Source organism: Phoca vitulina, unplaced genomic scaffold (genome assembly GCF_004348235.1).
Source record: "Phoca vitulina isolate PV1807 unplaced genomic scaffold, GSC_HSeal_1.0 scaffold7, whole genome shotgun sequence".
NCBI lineage: Eukaryota > Metazoa > Chordata > Mammalia > Carnivora > Phocidae > Phoca > Phoca vitulina.
The window spans coordinates 68,279,796-68,294,942 of record NW_022589710.1 but is presented as its reverse complement, the minus strand read 5'-3'; the positions used below and the strand labels follow the sequence as shown (position 1 = coordinate 68,294,942).

General features: G+C 45.4%; 1 protein-coding gene across 7 annotated transcripts in view; it reads right to left on the bottom strand.

The window, feature by feature from the left end:
* The window catches only part of PPP2R5C (protein phosphatase 2 regulatory subunit B'gamma), a 121,962-nt gene that overhangs the window by 36,568 nt on the left and 70,247 nt on the right, over nucleotides 1–15,147 (bottom strand). For all 7 annotated transcript variants that reach the window (XM_032405953.1, XM_032405948.1, XM_032405950.1 and 4 more), the window contains one exon: nucleotides 9,418–9,617. In XM_032405953.1, the coding sequence (XP_032261844.1) occupies nucleotides 9,418–9,486 (69 nt within the window). In that variant the 5' untranslated portion in view covers nucleotides 9,487–9,617. The remainder of the gene's footprint in view (nucleotides 1–9,417; nucleotides 9,618–15,147) is intronic.

The following is a 15,147-nucleotide window of genomic DNA, read 5'->3' as shown; positions in this document are numbered from 1 at the left end:
CCGATTCTAAAATTTATATGGAAAGGTACAGTAACTAGAGAGTCAAACAACTTTGAGAAAGAAAAACAAGATCAAAGCATTCACACTACTTGACCTCAGAATTTGCTATCAAGTGATGGGAATGAAGACCATATGGTATTGGCGAGCAGATCCCTAACTGACGGAACAGAATGGAGTCTAGAAACAGACTCACAAATATGGTCAAATAACTTTTGACAAAGGTGCAAAAGCACTTCAAAGAATGATCAGTCTTTTCAACAAATGGAATACTTGGACACCCATATGCCAGAAAATGAACCTCAGCCAAAATGAATCACAGACCTAAATGTGAAATGTAAAACTATAAAACCATAAAACTCTTAGGAGAAAAATCTTTGTGAGCTCGGGTTAGGCAAAGACTTCTCAATATGACACCAAAAAAAGCATGGTCCATAAAAACAAATCATTAAGATAGACTTCACCTGCACTAAAACTCTGTAAAAGACACTCTCAAAATAAAAAGACAAGCCGCAGACTGAGAGAAAACATTTGCAAATCACATAACTGGCAAAGGTTTGTATCTAGAACATGTAAAGAAGTCTCAAGCTCAGTAATAAGAAAACAAAACACCCAATGAAAACACGGGCAAATGATTTGAATAGACACGTCACCACGTAAGACCTACAAATGAGAAGCAAAGGAAAAAGTGCTCAGCATCATTAGTCATTAGGGAAATGCAAATTAAAGTCAAAAAGAGAGAGGCACCTGGCTGGCTCAGTCAGTGGAGCATGAGACTCTTGATCCCAGGGTTGTGGTTTCGAGCCCCATGCTGGGTATAGAGAGTAGTTAAAAATAAAATCTTTTTTTTTTTTTTAAAGATTTATTTATTTGAGAGAGAGAGAGAGAGAGAGAAGGGGGAGGGGCAGAGGGAGAGGGAAAGAGAGTCTTAACCAGACTCAGTGCTGAGCACAGAGTCTAAAGCCGGGCTTGATCTCATGACCTGAACCGAAACCAAGAGTTGGGCGCTCAACCGACTGCGCCACCCAGGCGCCCCCAAAATAAAATCTTTAAAAGAAAAAAAGCCAAATCGAGATAAAAGGGCTGACAACCCCAAATGCTGGCAAGGGTGCATCATACCCTACTGGTGGGGGTGCAAAAATGGCACAGCTGCTTCGGAAAGCGGTTTAGAAAGTTAAACATATGACGTGACCCAGGAGTCCTGCCTGTTTTCCCAAGGTAAATGAAAACCTATGTCCAAAACCTGCACATGAAGATTTACAGCAGTTTTATTGGCCCAGATGGGAACCCACCCAAATACCCCTCCAGTGGGGAACGGGGGAACTGGGATATGTCAGCATCGTCAGGCACTAGTGGGTGGTTCACAGGGACAGACCGCGGGGGCGGATCTCAAACCCACCATGAAGAACAAAGGAAGCTGGACTCCAAAGGCTACATACCGTGGGAGCCCATCGACATGACTCTCTGGAAGAGACCACATGGCAGAGCTGCGGACAGGTCAGTGGTGGCCGGGGACAACGGGGTAGGAGAAGAAGCCTTGACTACGGGGGTAGCAAAAGTAGTTTTTTTGGAGCATAACGAAACTGTTCTCTATTTTGATTGTGGTGGTGATTCCATGATTCTATGTATTTATCAAACCTCAGAGAAATGTTCACTAAAAAGAGTGAACTCTGCTGTATGTAAATTAAGATTTAATTTTAAAACATGCTATGAAAGGGTACTTCTTGGCCATAAGTTCCCAAACCTCGGTTCACAATGCCCTTAGCGTCTCAGTAATTTCTCCACTGTGCCCCTAGATCAAAAGACAACCTTCCACTTCGGAGCTTAAAAAACCCTGGCTTTGCTGAGGTGTAACTGACACACCATTACTGTGTTTAGTGTCGGTGTTTAAAGTGTACAATCTGATATGTGTATGATATGCATACATCTGTGAAATCATCACACAAGCAAGATAATGAACATATTCGTCACCCCCCCCAAAGCTCTTAGAAGCCTTTTGAAAAAATAACACATATAAATCATTTGGCTGCAAGCGGGGATGGGCATAGGCAGAATTGGGGAGGGGTGGAGGAAGGAGAAAAATTAACTTTTACTTCCTATGCTTTTATATTTATTTCACTTATTAGAAAACAACATGCCTTCTTCTATAATTTAAAAGCATCAAACAAAATAAAGGGAAATTCTCCCAAGATAATAAGAACAAAACTCCAAGAAATGGCTTACTGATGATATTTAAAGTAGAAAAATAATTCTCTGGGTTTCAAAAAGCACCGTATGTTTTCATCTTCCTCCAGCTCTTTGCTGATGTGCATCTCTAACCCATGTGTCGGTGACTTTGGCTAAACAAAAACAACGAAGCCCAAGAGGGGAACGCACGATTTAAATCCTCACTTGAGAGAAATCTGTACACTATTTGAAGCTTTACTGGTTAATATACTATCTCCTTTATTCACTACATGCTTTCCTCTCCCATTTCCAAAATATCTTCACCCTTACAGCAAGCAGTGCTTTCCAGAACACACTGTAAATACCAGATGTAAAAATAGACGAAGGAGCGCATCCAACGTCAACCCTGAAGTGAGCACAAGACAATTACCCTGGGGCTGTGGGCAGGACACCTCTCCCAAGGACCCAAGAGACACTGCTTTGCCCTTAATAGAAAATGCTGACTTGAACCCTAAGCATAAAAGTACAAACTTCTAAGGCACTATCTGGTCATTTACAAGCAGTACAGATGAAAATGATGGGCTGGACTCATGTTCCCTGGAAACCCAGCATGCGTCCTGGTAAGAACAGCATTACTGTTCACTACATATACAAGGCTTGGTAGTGGTGGTGTCTGAAGAAAACATTTTATTGATTTTTGATGATGACAACGTGGTACGTCATCATTAAAAGTTGTAAAAATTACAAAAATATGGTAAAATGGAAAAATCTGCATCACCACAGCATCCAAAAGCAGCTGCTATTAACAGCTTGCACTCTACTCCTCTGGAATATACGTAGTCTCCTGGGTGAGTAAGGGTGATGGTGTCAGGGAAGACGGTGTGTCTCGTTCACGGTCCTCACCCGGAACCGCACATGTGGGCCACTCTAGAGCGCTCCATTTGATGCAAAGTGCCTGGAGCCTCCCAGCTCATCCTGCCTCCAATCTAACCTTCTCTGATCTGCAGGCGCCATTACCACTAAGCCTAGTTTTAATGTTTTCGTCTTTGCAGAAAGCTCCACGCTGAATGAGCATCTACTGAGCTTACAAAAAGCACCAGCCAAACTCAAAAAGAAATGGGAAAGCAACACCAGTCTTTCTCTTCTGGGATTTACAGCCTAGGGGAGGTTAGAGTTGTCACTGGGGCTCAGTGGGCAGTGCAGGAAGGCTATTCGGAAGTTATTCTGAAACTTCTGGTATGCTGAAGAATGACCTGGGGAACGCGTGGGAACAGGGCTGAGAAGTGGCATTTCAGGCACCCAGTGGTGCTCATGCTGCGGCCCCTGAGCAGTGCCCTTCTGGAAGAGTGGTTCTCAAACTCTTTGGTCTCGGGACCCCTTTAAACTCCTAAAAATTACTGAGGACCCCAAAGAGCTTTCGTTTAGCAGTCATTTCTGTTGATGTCGACTGTATTAGAAATTAAACCAGAACCACCCCCCAGGAATCTATTAAAAAATAACAAGCCCACTGTCTCAATATAAATACACATTTATATTGACATAAATATATACTATATATTACATATAAATATAAAATGGTTTTTCATAACACTTAATGTTAGTTATTTCATAAAATCTCATATCTCATAGAATACAGGTGACTCTCCTGAACAACACATGGGTTAGAGGTGTCAACCCACTGCACGTAACTTTTTTTTTTTTTTAAAGATTTTATTTATTTATCTGACAGAGAGAGACACAGCGAGAGAGGGAACACAGCAGGGGAGAGCGAGGGAACACAAGCAGGGGGAGCGGGAGAGGGAGAAGCAGGCTTCCCCGCGGAGCAGGGAGCCGGATGCGGAACTTGATCCCAGGATCCTGGGATCATGACCTGAGCCAAGGGCAGATGCTTAACGACAGCCACCCAGGCGCCCCTAATTTTTTAAATTTTTAAAAAAGACTATTTGAGAGAGAGTGCACACAAGTAGAGGGAGGAGCAGAGGGAGGGGGAGAAGCAGGCTCCCCGCTGAGCAGGGAGGCCGACGCGGGGCTCGGTCCCAGGAATCAAGACCTGAACCCAAGGCAGCCGCTCAACCGACTGAGCCACACAGGTGCCCCAGATTTTATATATGTATATGCACGTGCCAGGCTCTGTTTTGGGTGCTGGAAACACAGCAGTGCATAAAACAAAATCCCTGTCCCCATGAGCTATGTGTCCAAGTGGTTTTACTATTTACAGAATGAAAATACAGTCATTAATATATTCCTATAATTATATATATATACTACTATAATATAACCACTGGGTGGTTCATTCTGTTGAGCATCTGCCTTCGGCTCAGGTCATGATCCCAGGGTCCTGGGCTCGAGCCCCGCGTCGGGCTCCCTGCTCAGTGGGGAGCCTGCTTCTCCCTCTCCCTCTGCCTGCCGCTCTGCCTACTTGTGCTATCTCTCTGTCAAATAAATAAATAATCTTTAAAAAAAAAAAAAATCCATGTATAGCTGGACCTTCCCAGTTTAAACCTGTGTCGTTCAGAGGTCAACTGCATTTCCCAAAACGAACAACAATTTAGGGAGAAGAGTGGCGTTTTTTCCATTTTTGCTAATCTCTTTACTGTCTGGCTTAATAGAAAACAACTGGATTCTCATGTCTGCTTCTACATTCTGAATGTTGGTTTGGCTGAAGTACAGGAAGAAAATGTCTCTTACAGTTTGCAGTTGGGAGAAGGGAGGAGTAATCAACAGCCCTTTTGGATAACCGTGGCCTTCTGTGGTACTGCAAACGGTGGTCCTCCTTATCAAGGAGGGGTCTCTGCACCAAGATCCAATGCTGTGTCTTGCACTTTGAATGGGTCTCTGGCCCATGAATGATTATGGAACATCATTTATTGCACATGTGGAAAACACTGGTTCCCTGGATTAGACAGACCTTCCGGTGGGGACTCATTTCGCCTGCTGGTTCCTATCACCACTGACCTCAGCAGGAGAGCCCGCGGCCCCTGGAAGCTCATGGACATGAACTTTCCAAAATTCAAATTTCCGCCCCAAAACTCAAACTTTGTCACTGACAACAAACACCGCCAGCTGTTTCCCTTTAAGTGGGCTTCTCATTTTATTTTTCGAGAAGATGCTCACTGACGTTCGTTTGAATAACCAGGCTGGCTGAGGGTGACGACACGTCAACATGGTGTCTGTGGAAACAGTGGTTTTGCTATCGGTGTGCTGACTCTAAGAAAAATGCCAAGGCCTGAAAAGCAGATTAACTAGAGAATCTAATTGAAACAAACAAACAGATGGCTGATCATATTTAAAATATGACTGAAATGAAGAGATAATGGAGTTGATGTGATTTATAAAGGCCTGCGACTCTCCAGGCCTGGGGCTCCCCCGTGGCTAGCGATCCTTTTCGTCCTCGTCTCTTAGAAGTTGTTTTTTAATCTGAAAATAAACGGGCTGGCTGCTCTGTAACGTTCTCTTACACTCTAGGACTAAAGGCTATGCACACGTGAACAAGATGCTCACCATCATCGGTCCCCGGGGAAATGCAAACCAAAGGTAGAGCGAGATCCCGCTTCACCCCCCCCCCCCCCAGGGTGGCTGCATCCAGAAGACAGACAACAGCAAGTGTTGACAAGGTGGACAAACTGGACCCTCATGCCCTGCTGGTGGGGACGCCTAAGGGTGTAGCCCCTACGTAAAACAGTCTGGCCGTTCTTCAAAACATTAGACACACACGGTTAATATGGGACGTGGCAGCCCCACTCCGAGGTAAATACTCAAGAGAAAGGACTACATACGTGCCCATGGCAGCTTGGACACGAATGCTCACAGCGGCATTACTCCTAACTGCCACGTAGCTGAAGTGACCCAGATGCCCATCGACGATGAATGGATAAATAAACACGTGGTACGTATCCATATAAGGAAATATTATGTAGCAATAAAATGAACCAGTGACACAGGCTACGATATGGATGAACCTTGAAAGCATTATGCTAAGTGAAAGAAGATCACACATCCTATCATTCCAGTTATGCGACATGTCCGGGTTAGGAACATCTATAGAGACCGGAAGGCAGTAAGTGAGTGATTGCCAGAAGCTGGGGTGACAGGTTAGAGAGCAATGGCAGTGACCATTAACAGGTATGGGGCTTCTTTTTAGGGGGATGAAAGTGTTCTAAAAAAAAAATGAGATGTGATGACAACTGCACAATACTGTGAATATACTAAATACCATGGAATTATATATTTTAAATGGGTGAACTGCATGGTATATGAATTATCTCTTTAAACGTTTGTTAAGAAAAACCATAAAGCAGTCCAGTCTAACAGGCAACATATTTAAAAGAAGTAGCATAACAGTATCTAGAAGGCTTCGGATTCTTCAAAGTAAGTGGAAATGAATGTCTTTAAAAATTGGGGCGCCTGGGTGGCTCAGTCGTTAAGCGTCTGCCTTTGGCTCAGGTCATGATCCCGGGGTCCTGGGATCGAGCCCCACATCGGGCTCCCTGCTCCGCGGGAAGCCTGCTTCTCCCTCTCCCACTCCCCCTGCTTGTGTTCCCTCTCTGGCTGTCTTTCTCTCTGTCAAATAAATAAAACCTTAAAAAAAAAAAAAATACCCTGACACCACACACACACACACACACGCGCCAGGCAATGCTCACGGAAGCTGGCTAAATGCTGCCTCAGAAGTCAGCAAAGCACGGGGCATCTGGATGGAACCACAAAGGGGTCCCCATTTCTTCCACCTGCCACACTGGGTCCAGGCACTGCTTGGGGTGGAGGCCTTCTCTGGGCCGCTCAAGTTCTGCACCCACTCTCTACCTCTAACAGGGCCAGAAACCACTGCTAACTAGCATCCCCACCATACTTTCTTCTTTATGCCTGTCCCCATGAAAAGGAAAGCTCTGGGAGGGCAGGAATACTGTCCACTACTCTATTTCCTCCCCTAAAAAAGTTCCTGGCCCGCAGTGGATGCTCAGTAAGGGTCTGTAAGTGTTTTAGAGAGCCCACTGTCTAATACTCCAGAGACCAACTTGAATTTTTGGGGGTGGGGACAAAGCGAAGACAGCAGGAAGAGAACCCAGTAAGGACACGACCGTAACAGGGAGAAAAGTTAATGATTATTTAATCTAAAAAAAAGTTCCAGGGCTTTAAGTATCCTGGGTAGTTCTGGTAACATGCACCTGCTATGTGAATTCAAGCGACTGTGATCTGAGCAGGAGGGTGGGGCCCCGGTTCAGGGATGGCATCTGACCCAAACCAGGCCAACCGTAGCCTCATGCTCTGCAGACTCTTCCCTCTTCCCTCCTTAAAAATGGAAAAACCTTCCAATCATGTGACTTAATATATAACAAATTGATGTGCTTATAAATTAAAATATATTAATAAATTGATTTAAAGATAAATTTAATATGTAATAAAGAAGCATTTAAAATGAGTGGGGAAGGGGCTTCTGGGTGGCTCAGTCAGTTAAGTGGCTGCCTTTGGCTCAGGCCATGATCCCAGGGTCCTGGGATCGAGCCCCGCGTCAGGCTCCCTGCTCGGCGGGGGAGCCTGCTTCTCCCTCTCCTCTCTCTCCCTCTGTCCCCCACTCCTCGTGCTCTCTCTCTCTCTCAAATAAGTAAATAAAATCTTTTTATTTTTATTTTTTTTTTAAAGATTTTATTTATTTATTCATGAGAGACAGGGAGAGAGAGAGAGAGAGAGAGGCAGAGGCAGAGGGAGAAGCAGGCTCCCTGCTGAGCAGGGAGCCCGATGCAGGACTCGATCCCAGGACCCTGGGATCATGACCTGAGCCGAAAGCAGACGCTTAACCATCTGAGCCACCCAGGCGCCCTAAATAAAATCTTTTTAAAAAATTAACGGGGATAAGGGAATACATGATGTAGAGACGAGTGATTTTTTAATCACCTTACAAGAAAATAAAGTTATATCCCTCCTCTGTACCATAAAAAAAACAAAGTTCCAGGAGGATTATAAAATGTATTGTGAACAACAAAATTATGAAGGTGTTAGGAGAAATATTAGATTGTTCTTTGAGAGTCTGGCATTTGGGAAACCTTCCAAAGTAAATGAGATTTGAAATTGAGTGAAAAAAAGAGACTTTCCCATTTTTCTTAGTCTGAACAGGAAAAGAAGACACTCATCACGCAGAGTCTGGGGAGGGGAACCACGTGGCCCTTGCAGCCTCGGGCTGGCCACACGCTGGTAAATTCTCAACTCTGAGTTAACAACAAGTTAAAATAATCAAGTTGATCTCAACTTCTGACAGAACAGATTGTGAAAACTACAAAAAGGATCATTACTTTCAAATTCTTTTCCCAAAGCAACATATGAAAGTGAGAAATAAACATATTTTAGGTCATGAGATTAGTCAATTCTGAAATATATAGCTTTGGGGGAAAAATCAGTAACTTAAGAAGTTCAACGAAAATCAGGATATAAAATTTTACTTTAAGCAACAAGGACTCCCTTATAACCAGGGAGTACTAATTTCAAAGGTGGATAAAACACCAAAAATTCCAAAAAAACTCAAGAGAAAACGAGTTCAGGGTGAAACAGTATGAGTTCGAAATGGGATCCTGCAGAGGGCCTGGAACAGGCTGCAAAGTAGGAGACGGCAGAGGACTGAGATTTGGGGGCTGAACGAAACCAACAATGAACTGACCGCAGGATGATAGAGGCCATCAGCCAATCAGGGCGGCCCCTCCCGACACTGGCACTGACAGCGGAGGATGCCGGCCAATCAGGGCGGCCCGTCCCGACACTGGCCTCGACAGCGGAGGCTGCCGGCCAATCAGGGCGGCCCGTCCCCACACTGGCACTGACAGCGGAGGATGCCGGCCAATCAGGGCGGCCTGTCCCGACGCCACCTTGGTCCCACCACTATTTTAACTCTGCCCCATCATTAGAATTTTCTTGCAATGTATGGACAACATGTTTACTTTTAAATTATAATCGGCACTACTATAAATATAAATACAAGTGAGAACTCTAACATATCTGGCCACAGGGTACTCGTGGGAGTTAAATGAGTTCACACACACACAACACTGTGACTGGACCCGGAAGGTACCAATTTCCCTCACTGTTACCGCTGTAACACTGGACACATTACAAAGATTTTCATTCTTCAAGCACACACTTTGCAACAGGAGGGTTTTTTGAGGGAAGCGTTGGGTTAGGCTCCATTGGCTCAGCTTACGCTCAGGATATCAGAGCCCTGTTTATAAGTCAGGGCTGGGACACACCGGTCAAACCGTAATCACTTACCATATGGACTACTTCTGGGTAAATAGGCTCTGTGATCACATTCCGATTATGGGTGATATATTCTACCATTTCACTTAAAGCAGCTCGTTTTACTTCCTTCCACTTTAGGTCACTTAGTGGATCGGAAACAAAGTCAAAGAGGACACAACACTGACGTAACTTCTGGATAAAAAGCTTCTCTTGATCAGCAGGAGGAACATCTGAAAAGCAGAAAGCAAAGGATATTGATCGCAAAGATGCTTAACCCAAAATGACTGTGAAGCACTTTTAAGCCTTCTACTATTTTTATTTTGAATTAATAGAGATTCAAGATGAGAGACAGGGTAGGGATGAAGAGAGGTCAAACATTCCCCAAACAGAAAAACAACTAGCAGCTAGTCACTGCTCAGCTCATATGCTTCTTAGGATAAAATTTCTATACTATTTGCTCTCTGAAACCACATCGAGAGTCCGGTTCAAAATAAGCCCTCTAAATGCATTCGTTCACTCAACAAATATCATCTGTGTGCCAGTTATCACACGCTAGCGCTGTGCTGGGCAACAGAATGAGCCAAACCACAGGCCCCAGTCTGGGGCGGGGGGGCAGACCCTCCCACCAGCGACACCCGCGGACGTAGGTACGGGCAAGGTGAGGAGAGTGACAGGGAAGGGCACATGGGTGTCCCCTGGCTGGCTGGCAAACACAGAGCTAGTGGCATCAGTCTGAGGCTTGTCAGATGAGCGGCTGCAAACACACAGAGTCACCACCCTGGCGCTCCACAAAACACGTTTCATTCCTCATTCTGGGCCACGGTCAACACATACCACATAGGACACCTGGTGATCTTCATGAGGACAGCAGTATAAAAACAGTGCAAATAGTAAGTACCAACACTCACTTTACTTAGTGAGTGCTTGTCTGGGCCAGGGACCATACTAAAAGCTTTATCCATATTTACACGTTCCCCCCCCCCCCCCATAATCTTTACCATGATACAAGAGAGATAAGAAACAAGTCTGGAGGGTCATCTTGGGGCTGGACAGTGAAGGAGCTCTGCACGATCTTCCAGTATTCTGGGAAGTCTGGAAAACTACCTGCCAGCGTGAGTCTGACAGCTTCCCTGGGGTGAAAAGGAGCTCGGTGGTGACACAAGGGAGTGGGATTTATTGATATACATATATATATAATGAAATGTGTCCAACATTTGCAAAATGTCTCAGAAGATCTGCACAACTCAGTGAACCAGTATTTTCAAAGTGATCAATAAATCGTGTTACAGTATCATTCAAGGGCAAGCGAACCACTCAGAGTGAAAGTCAGTCTACTGGATTTTTAATGGAATAAAATGTATGGATAGCTCATTACACGATTTGAGACTCTACACTGCAGATTACTTCAAGAAGCTGCCCGTTTAAGTTTTGGTGTAATATTGAGAAAATGTCCATAGCCATCTGAAAAGGCTATTAAGATACTCCTCCTTTCCCCAAACATGTGTCTTTGTACACTTCAACCGAAACATATGGCAACAGAGTGAATGCAGAAGCAGACAGGAGAATACAGACCTGAGAGAGATTTGCACAAGTATAAAACAATGCCGCTCTCTCACTAAATTTGTCTTTGTTTCATAAAATATGGCTCTTTTCATAAAAACCGTTATCTCTGTTAACATGTAATTGGCTTATTAATTTTAGCATATGTGCTGCCAAAGCGAGCACATAGGTTTACTAGTTTTAAATGGATGAATAAATATACACTTTATTTTTCTGCTTTAATTTGGAATACGGTCAATATTGGTAGCTAAGCCCACATACACAAAAGCTCCTCAGGATCCGACATAATTTTTAGGAGTGTGAAGGGGTCCTGAGCCCAAAGCTGAGACCCACTGCCCCCCACCACCTGCACCCCAGTGCGTGCCCCTGGGCCTTGGGCTTTCCTGCCTTCAGCCGCTCATGTCGTCACCCCCTTCACACCAAGGGTCCCCTCCCTGCTCCTCCTTCCCTTTCCTGCCCCTAACTGCCCACTTCCTGTCCAGAGTCCTTCTACAAGGCCTTTCCTTACTTCCTGGCTGGCTGAAGTGCCGTGCGTGCTCTGAGCCCGTCGCGGAGCACCTGCTATTGTTTTCGACAGTCAGCTATCCTGCTTCCCCACACATGCTCCTGGAGGGCGCAGGCCAGGTGACTATGTTCCCTGGTTCTCCGTACCCCCAATGCAAACAGCAGGCACACAAGCATTGCCATCTGAACGGACGCATTTGGTGGGAAACTGCGGTTCCCACAGAAGCAGCAGAGGGCAGGACAAGGGGATTAGGATATACCGCCTAAGGGATTCTCAGGAGACCACGGGAACCCAAACCTGATTCATAACCATTCTGAGTGCTCAGGGACTGCTGAATCATTTTAAACGAGTGACCATCACGACAGTGTTTGGGTCCAACCTTTTCCAATGAAAAGGTTTCCTTTTCCGAATTACCTCTTCGCTTGACTTCCATCCTCTCCACACTACCTTTTGTTCACCCTCCCGTTTGCTAGAATCATCTTAATGTGTTCAGTTTGTCGTCACGGCTTGTATGTTTGGACCCTATCTGGCATTCTCGTGTTCTTGACACTAGAAAGCAAAGAAGCCTGTGTTTACCCCAAGAGACACCTGATGAGGACCCAGACAGACGCCCAGAGCTCCAACGGTGTGCCCAAGGCCACCACGCCATTAAGTGGCAGAGCACAGATATGACGCTGTGATATACTCTAAAGCAAGGGCATGCTAGGGTCACTTGGGGTGCTGCCAAGTCTTACATACATCAAAAGCATCCAAAAGCATCATTCACTCCTTTAACACGGTATAAAAACTGACATTCAGAATAAAGACAAACTTGTCACCAAAAACACTAAAATCTATTCTGACTAAGAAGAGCAGAGGGCGCCTCGGTGGCTCAGTCAGTGAAGTGTCTGCCTTCAGCTCAGGTCATGATCTCAAGTCCTGGGATCGAGCCCCGCATCGGGCTCCCTGCTCAGCGGGGAGCCTGCTTCTCCCTCTCCCTCTGCTTTTCCCCCTTCTTGTGTTCTCTTTCTCTCTCTCTCTCAAATAAATAAAATCTTAAAAAAAGAAGAGCAGACTAAAATAGTTTTAAAGCTTTCTATCTAAAATTCTTCTAAAAGGCAATAAAATTTCAACTTTCTGGAAATTATGTCAATCTTCCAGGGTACCAAGCAGCTAAGGTGTTACCATACTATTTTCATTTATAGTTTACAAAGAAGCCTGTGATTATAATCTCATGAACTCTATTTTTTAGAACCTCATTTGGCTATTTTTACAACTTCACGGTTTAAGTTTTAAAAACCTTTTAACTTAGCATTGCTAATTTTGAAAGAAGAAAGAGGTATGAGTGGAACTGAGTACAGGTCCATGAGCTGGACCTGTACTTGACGCTACTCCTCTGATTATCCATGTAACGTGAACCGAATGTTACAAAACCAACCAGGCCCGGCAGTGCTGTACATTATGCTTGGGTATTCAAGACCGCCCGACTCTTAAGTAATGAGCCACCACCCTGCATTTGACCCAAACCTTACAATTACTTTCATGAAGCAGAACAAAAAACAAAAATGGGCTCTGGATTTTGCCCACAAGTGACAGTGGCTTCCTGTCCTTTTAAATTGCAGACAGACTAATAACACGAACAAACTTGCTTCAGAACGTGTCGATGAAGTCCTGATCCCAACAGGGACTAACAGCTAAGAAGCACCAAGAGACAAAACTCAGTCTCAGCCTGTGGGTGTTGCCAGGAACCCCAGTGACAGGCTCTTTAACTGGGGGGGGGGTGGTGGTGGTAAGAAGTACACCTGCCCGAGACAAGCCCAACACTGTGTTGAAACTGCTAAGATCAGGAGGGAAATAAAGATGATCACAGTTTTGGCTAGAGAACACTCTTCATTATTATTTCGTAAGTTAAGAGCTATTCCATTCTGCACATATAATATCACAAACACCTTGGGTCTCTATAAATCTTTCAGGTCCCCCCCTTCCCTGTCCTCATGACTCTGTTATTGTGAATTTGGGACACTTCCCAATTGTTTCAAGGTACAGCCTGAAGGATACCCAGGAGCAAAATGTAGGGACACACTCATGCCAAACCGGGAGGGAGAGAGGAGCGGGGAGGACGTTAGCCCACGGAAAACAGCACAAACAAGGCGGAGAGAAGATTGTGTCATTCTTTTAAAAACGTACTTGCTAAGAGGAAGCCAGTCATTTGTAACTGACAGAGCCGCTCCATGAAGGTTACCATCAGCGCAGGGTGAGAGCGCCCCGTTCTTAGCCTCATGCATGCTCCTAGTCCCCACCGTGAGGGAGGGCAGCATGTCTACGTCCACGGCGCCAGAGCAGCTACAGGGAATGGGCTCATCACGGCAGAACTTGTAGGTACCTAAACTTCCTTCTTCATAATCTACAGGGGGACACACACTGGTGGTGTGTGCTTGAGCCTTCTCTGCCGCCAGCACGTGGGGTCGAGCCTGGAGACCACGGCAGGCTTTCCCAAGGGAGCCCTAAGTGGCTAAACACATCACAGCTAGCTTCATCAGTGTGTGCCTCAGTCACAGGAGGGGCAGGGTCCTGGCACGACATACTTTAACCACCGAATTGTAGGCTATGATCTGGTAAGGCTGAATTACTAAATTGTAGCTACACGGGAGGAGGAATCATGTGAACTGTTTGTGGGTAGAAAAAGGATTCAAATAAAAAAGCCAACCGAGCCCACTTACACCTGACAAATCTTGGCGGTGAAAAGAAACACTGCAAGATACACTAGAGAACCAGCTTTCAGCACAAGAGCCGCACAAAGACAGCAGAACCGGCGCTGGTGGGACCCAGGTGATGGCTTTTCCCAAATAACCCTGACCCCAGTGAAATAGAGGACGGAACCGCCCAAGCCGTCAGCCTAGAGGATGCCACCTCAAAAGATGCTCCCCCCACAGGCACACACTCATGAGTTGTGAGCCACTTCGTGGTCACTCACAGAATATTGGCTAAGCAGCTGATGTGGCTTGATTTCCAAGGACAGCGACCACTGTGTAACCACAGGACCTCTGTGAGCTCTCGTGCCGTGCTCTCAAAGGCCTGGCGTATGGGTCCCATGGGGGTCTGTGAACATCCGCACATCGTGAGCCCACAGACAGGAGACAGCTCATGTAAAACGGAGACAAACAAGCAATCTCTCCAAAAGGAAAGCACCAAACCACCAGCTCTGGTGTCATCTGGTCTTTCCAATACATCTATTCTTAGTCCCAGGTGTGTGGGAATAAAGTTGGATTCAATGACTAACAATATGGAGTAAATCTGGGATTCTTTACTAATATGTGCTGAGTTCCACTTAGCTCTAGTTCTTACATGAGGAAGCAAGGCAGACGGCAAGTTTCTCCCGCTAGAAAACAAAAGTCTAGCAATACTATTTTGTTTTTGAAGAAGGAAACTTATGTGCCATTTCTGAAATGACCCTTCTTACCCACTGCTGCCTGTGTCCCCCTGTCCTAGATCAAGTGTCTGTAGGCACGGACTGTTCTACTGTTGTGCGGACGCCCCTCCCCAGCACCAACACCAGTCTCAGCTCCTAGAGCCTCAAGACTCTGTATCTGTTAGACTAAGTTCTTTCACCTTGTTCTGTTCATGCCCTGACTACTCATGGCCCTTTAAATTCCGTTTATCAATTTGGGAAGAATGGAAGTCTCTGCAATATTGAGTCTTCCAATCCATGGACACCG